Genomic DNA, 1,575 nt, shown 5'->3' with positions numbered 1-1,575 from the left:
TATAATTAAAATATTTCTTTGGTATACGTGGTTTTTAGCTTTTATCTTTGCCATCTTATTTGTATTTTGTATTCAAATTTATCAGTATACGTTATAAATAATAGTATAATATAAAAATTATAAAAATTTCGATTCATTTGTGATTAAATTTCCTTTTTTAAGAATTTTAAAACTATACAGTTTAAAAATAAAACAGTGGCAGAGTTATTAATAATTGTTACAGCAATTTATTATTTCATTCTATTTCAGGCGTGGAACATTTTTGTACTTCGATAAATCCGATTAATAGTTTTATCCGAACGTTAGAACGTATTAATTACCAACGAAGCAAAACAATCAACTGCAAGTTACACTATTGCTCGATATATATCGTACGAACATTCTGCAATGCACCAATTTCTCTGCTCGAGAGTTATTCCAACGCGCAATTCACAAAATTTATTGAGCGACGCATTGTTATAACGCGGTAGCGAATAAATTGCTCGGTGGGTAGTCGAAAACAAGTGATGGAGTAACGAACAGAAAGTATCAATTTCGCCCCTTTTTTTTACGTTGTCGAGTAACAAACTGACTGTACATGCATATCGCAAACGTGCATGTTCGACGGTATGACAGTCGCGACTTCGTTCTACTTGCATTCCTTTCCATTTGTATGTTTACGCCAGGTTGTTGAGCAACAATGAACTGGACAAGATCAAAGCGGACGGCCTTTTTGAGAAGTTGCCGGAGCTACAGCATCTGGATCTCAGAAAAAATAAAATCTCCCGCATCGAGGCGTCCGCCTTTCAAGGGGCTCACAACCTCACCGACCTGTAAGTCACTACAAGTTTCGAATTATACCGCTTTCGTAGCATAGCCCCTGTTTCTTCTTTGCGACATTGTCGTCGTCATCGCCGTTGTCTTTCTGGAAAACTTCACTTTTGCCGGCACAATAGAAGCCATTCTAGAAATACCGTTGTGTAACGCCAGGATTATTTTCTTTGCGTGGTTTTCTTCTATAGTTGATATTTCCAACTTTAGAAAATCTCTCTCGAGGAATTTTCGAAGACCGCATTGTCTCCGAAGACAATTATTAAAACAATACCGGTTTTTCAAAGACTTGAGCGGTATAGTGTTTGTTGATTGCGTGTCGCGATTTGCTGAACTCAATTGTAGCTATTAATTTTTAAACAAAAGTGTCAAAAGACCGCGATGTGAATACATAATTAATAAACAATTAATAAAAAATACATAATAATTAAAAAACCTTATCAATCTTGATTTTAATGCTTAAATACATATTTTGATGTACATAGAATCAGTTCTACAACTATGCGCTGGAATTATTTTCAGTCCTAAAACGTAATCTTGAACCGAACTGGAGTAGTAATACCACAAACTAATTGCCAAGTAGTTTAATAATATTGATACTAATAGGTATCCTAAACAACTGTAAATAATTTGATGCTAATAAGCATTTGAAAAAGCTGTAAATAATTTAGCATTAAATTAACATTGAATTATTTACGCTGCTATTTACGCTTATTAGCAATATTATTAAATTAACTGGCAATTTAATTTGTAGTGTTACTATCC

The 1,575-nt window shown here is 33.8% G+C and overlaps 1 protein-coding gene across 1 annotated transcript in view; it reads left to right on the top strand.

Annotated features, from left to right (window-relative positions):
• LOC108694864 (protein slit) overlaps positions 1 to 1,575 on the top strand; it is a 343,987-nt gene that overhangs the window by 329,045 nt on the left and 13,367 nt on the right. Inside the window, exon 14 of the mRNA XM_018204549.1 lies at positions 666 to 812. Within this exon, the coding sequence (XP_018060038.1) occupies positions 666 to 812 (147 nt within the window). The remainder of the gene's footprint in view (positions 1 to 665; positions 813 to 1,575) is intronic.

This window comes from Atta colombica, unplaced genomic scaffold, assembly GCF_001594045.1.
Source record: "Atta colombica isolate Treedump-2 unplaced genomic scaffold, Acol1.0 scaffold125, whole genome shotgun sequence".
NCBI classification, from domain to species: Eukaryota; Metazoa; Arthropoda; class Insecta; order Hymenoptera; family Formicidae; genus Atta; species Atta colombica.
Note: the sequence above shows the minus strand (reverse complement) of the source record. Positions and strands in the feature narration are given on the sequence as shown.